Source organism: Danio rerio, chromosome 2, assembly GCF_052040795.2.
Source record: "Danio rerio strain M-AB ecotype USA chromosome 2, GRCz13ab, whole genome shotgun sequence".
NCBI lineage: Eukaryota > Metazoa > Chordata > Actinopteri > Cypriniformes > Danionidae > Danio > Danio rerio.
In genome coordinates this window covers 16,662,501-16,666,796 of record NC_141022.1, presented here as the reverse complement: position 1 = coordinate 16,666,796, position 4,296 = coordinate 16,662,501, and the positions used below count along the sequence as shown (strand labels likewise).

The window sequence follows — 4,296 nt, the reverse complement described above, 5'->3', positions numbered from 1 at the left end:
GAAAGCACACTACAAGTGTTTGTAAATCAAAGTCCTGACGGAAACACAGACTAACAACAAACGGTTCCGCAGCTGCAGCTGCTTCTGCTTCTTCTTCGTCTTCTTCTTTCAGCTGGTATCCATAAAATGCATTACTACCATCTGCTGTTTTTACTTAAGCTTCGTTCTTATTTATTATATTCGTCTTTCCAGTCTAGTTCACTATGGAAGCTTAAAATTTGCACAAACAATCTGAATTTGAACTTTATTTCTTTTTATTTTTTGAACTTTTACACTTTATTTCATTTGAATTATTCATACATTCATTTATTTTCCTTCGACTTAGTCCCTTTTTGCATCAGGGGTCACCACAGCGGAATGAACCGCCAACTTATCCAGCAACTTTTTTCATGAGGCTTATGCCCTTCTAGCTGCAACCCACTACTGAGAAACACTCTCATTCACATACATACACAGCTAATTTAGTTTATTCAACTCACCTGAACCGCATGTCTTTGGGGTCAACTGGAGCACACGAAGAAAACCAGAATATGCCAACTCCAAACATGCCAACAAAATGTATATATATATATATATATATATATATATATATATATATATATATATATATATATATATATATATATATATATATATATATATATCTTATGGCAATATAGACACATAGAAATCCATAAAGTTTGGGAGGAAAAAAGTAATTTGACAATATTAGGTGCAAATGCAGTGTTTATAATCAGCAGGACGTAAAATTTGTTATTATGAAAAAGTATTTTTAAAAGAATGTTACTCTTTATTAATTATGTTTTGTAATATGTAACAAGAACATTTTTGAGCCTCATGCAGCTCATCAAATTATGTTACAGACACATAATAAATGGTAGTCATAGAATGACTACTACCAAATGATGTTATTATTATTATTATTATTATTATTATTATTATTATTGTCGTGGTAGTTGTGGTTTGTTGTTGTTTTTCGAGCGCTTCATTTTAATATTTACCTTGGTTTTTGTCGTGCTGCCCCTTTAAGAGTTTGTCGGTAGTTTGAGGAAATAGGAAGTCAGTCTACATTTACCACAAAGACGAAAAACAAAAGGCATTTGTACGTGATGGCAGGAATAAAAGGTAAGGTTAAAGTGCACTACTTGTTCTTAGCAGTTCAACTTTTGATAGTAATAAATGAAACGACACTGATTCTTGCATCATTTTTTACTTTTACGATTAAACATTGAAGTCGTGTAAACTTAGGTGATACTTAATAAGTACTGGTTGTTTCGTGCCACTTTTCATCAACGTTAAAATGTAGTTGAACATAGTTCAGACCGATTAAATTCTATTGTTTCAATATGGTGCGTTACAAGCTATCCTTTATTAAGTTATGTGTGTCTACAAAAGAGACATCAGCCTCTTCCCTCCACTAATTCAGTAATTAACTAAAAAACAAACAAACAAAAAAGATCTTATTACTGGGAAAAAAGTCACACAAATTATAAATATTCACGTTATAGTTTTTATTTAACTACGTCACCTCTGCAGTAGTGAGCTGTGGCTGCAAGAGGGCAGCAACACATCAGATTTGAGTGGAAACGCCTAATTCATTCTTTCTTCTCTTTTTATTTAGCTCTTGTTGCGTTATCCTTTAGTGGTGCACTTGGACTGACATTTCTCCTTTTGGGATGTGCACTGGAACAGTTTGGGTATGTCTGTTATTTGCAAACTTTATTTTTTGTTGTCTGATGTCAAATTCAAGAGAACCTTGGTGTGCTTCTATCTATCTACAGACAGTATTGGCCCATGTTTGTTCTGATATTCTACATCTTATCACCTATACCAAATCTAATAGCCAGGCGGCATGCGGATGACACTGAGTCAAGCAATGCATGCCGGGAACTTGCATACTTTTTAACCACAGGTATCGTGGTGTCAGCTTATGGTCTCCCTGTTGTGCTGGCTCGAAAAGCTGTGGTAAGTAGGAGTTTATGTCCCTCTTTAAATAAATTTTGGTTACTGTAAACTACTTGCATGGCTGATGATATAGTTTTCTTGGTTAATCAGTAAAATTAGTAACACCTTAAGGTCTCATTTGCTAACATTTGTTGATAAATTATTCATTCATGGGGTACATGCCTCGCCGTTAATAAATTATTATATATTAAATTATGTTAATTATATATTAAACTGACATACAACAGCTTTGGTGGCATAAGACTTTTTCATATCTATCTATCTATCTATCTATCTATCTATCTATCTATCTATCTATCTATCTATCTATCTATCTATCTATCTATCTTGTGCTGCTGGCATATATATATATATATATATATATATATATATATATATATATATATATATATATATATATATATATATATAGTTGCCTTGAACCGGGCCAAAGCACGCTTGTCCCCCTCCTGTCTCCCCTGATGGCCCGCACTCACATGACATTCAGAGCACTCACACTTCTCTGGGCACGGTTCGGATAGCATAGTGTGAGTAGGCCCTTAGGCCCCGTTTACACTAATACGTCTTAGTATTAAAATGACGTTTAAAAAACTAAAATGATCCACATCCACACTGTTTTACCTAGCTTTTCTGAACAACCCTCCGTCCACTGAAAACGCACATCACGTGATCAGACACAGCCACACACACTGTCATGCGCTTCTCTGAGCTCCAGAGAGCAGTGCACGTCAGACAGTTATCAAGAATGTACCGCTGGATCGCGTCTCCAGGGCCGGCCCAAGCCTTCAGGGGGCCCTAAGCAGGATTGTATTTGGGGCCCCTTTGGTGCAAACAATATGACAAATTATCATCAATCCTTGATAATTCACACACTATAAATTTAAAACACACATTATCGATTTTATTCGCTGTAGCTGTGTTGCTTACATCATAAAATATATGTTTTAAGACAATTCTAAATATTATTCTGCAAAAACAACTTCCTATTGATCCAACTTTTTATATGACTATTTGCCACAAATCTAAATAATTAGACACAAAACATTAATATGGGCTGGCAGAAACAAAAGCAGCTGGAAGTAGCCAATAACATACTTTAAGACGCTGCCAAACAGTCAAACATAGTAACAATAAAGATACATTTTTTTAATTGGATATAAATGTTAATACTGAAAAAAATTCATATTGTATTTTGTAGTTCAAATAACTTAAAACATCTATTTAAATTAAAATCAAACTAAATCAGGAAGCATTTTCTATACTCGCATATCAATCAAATTAATAAATATGTACAAAAATTTTCAGTTTTCAGAAATAATTCTAAATTAAGTGAATTTTTTTTGTTAAACAAATTAATCTGCCAATGAGATAAGTAAAATAATCTTATTTAAAACCTGAAACAATCTTTTTTTTTATTTACCCTAATTGGCAGATTATTGAGCTTTTTTTTAATGAAAATTCACATAATTTTGACTAAAAATCTTTCTAAAAAATGTTTATTAGTTTAAGAATTTTTAGATATTTGGACTAAAAATCACACAAAAACTATAAGAAAGAAAATCATTTTTGCAGTGTATTTACCAACTGTCAATTGTATAAATCAGAAGTTTATTTTTTTAATCACCAAGTTCATGAAAAAGCATTTTGCTGCTGTTCCAGGCACTGCTGCTTCAATCACGATATCAGTGATTCTGCGATATATTGATAGATCACAAGAAAACCAGCCACAATATATCACAATTTTGGTAAATGAAGGGGGAAAATGCATCAAAAATGTATGATGAATTTCTTTTATAAACACGCATTTATATAATTGCAGTAATGTAAAACAAGTGCACATCTGTCAAACAAGCTTAAAAATGCTGATGTGCAGAGAGGAGTTTATGACTGAAGAGAGCACATCTCTATCACAGCAGCAAAATCTGTTAATAGTGGAATATGCATTTAAGAAAAAAACTGCCAAAATAGTAATTTATTGCTTTCTAATTTTCTGTAAACTTAAAACACTTATTACAACTAATTTTATGTAAACATGGAAACATTTTATGCTTAGCCCTGGTTTATTTTTAATAAAAAATATGTATCCCCACTATTTTTTCAACTGATCCGAATGCTCTGAGAGGTGAGCACAGACTCCTCTAAGCACGTATGTTTTCAGCAGTGGAGAACATTAGTTATTTACTCATCTAAGTATTTTATTTCCCCAATTTATTTATTTTTTTTGCCAAAATACCATCTACAAGACTTTGACAAGGTCAGTAAGAGTCAAATAAATGCAAGGCCCTTCTAATTTAATGTTCATGTCCTATTGATATCTTTATATATTTTGGC

The 4,296-nt window shown here is 32.7% G+C and overlaps 1 protein-coding gene across 1 annotated transcript in view; it reads left to right on the top strand.

The window, feature by feature from the left end:
• Window positions 1–1,095: 1,095 nt before the first annotated feature.
• The window catches only part of leprot (leptin receptor overlapping transcript), an 11,394-nt gene continuing 8,193 nt past the window's right edge, over window positions 1,096–4,296 (top strand). Inside the window, 3 exon segments of the mRNA NM_001017787.2 lie at window positions 1,096–1,125; window positions 1,622–1,697; window positions 1,782–1,965. Of these exon segments, the coding sequence (NP_001017787.2) occupies window positions 1,110–1,125; window positions 1,622–1,697; window positions 1,782–1,965 (276 nt within the window). The 5' untranslated portion in view covers window positions 1,096–1,109.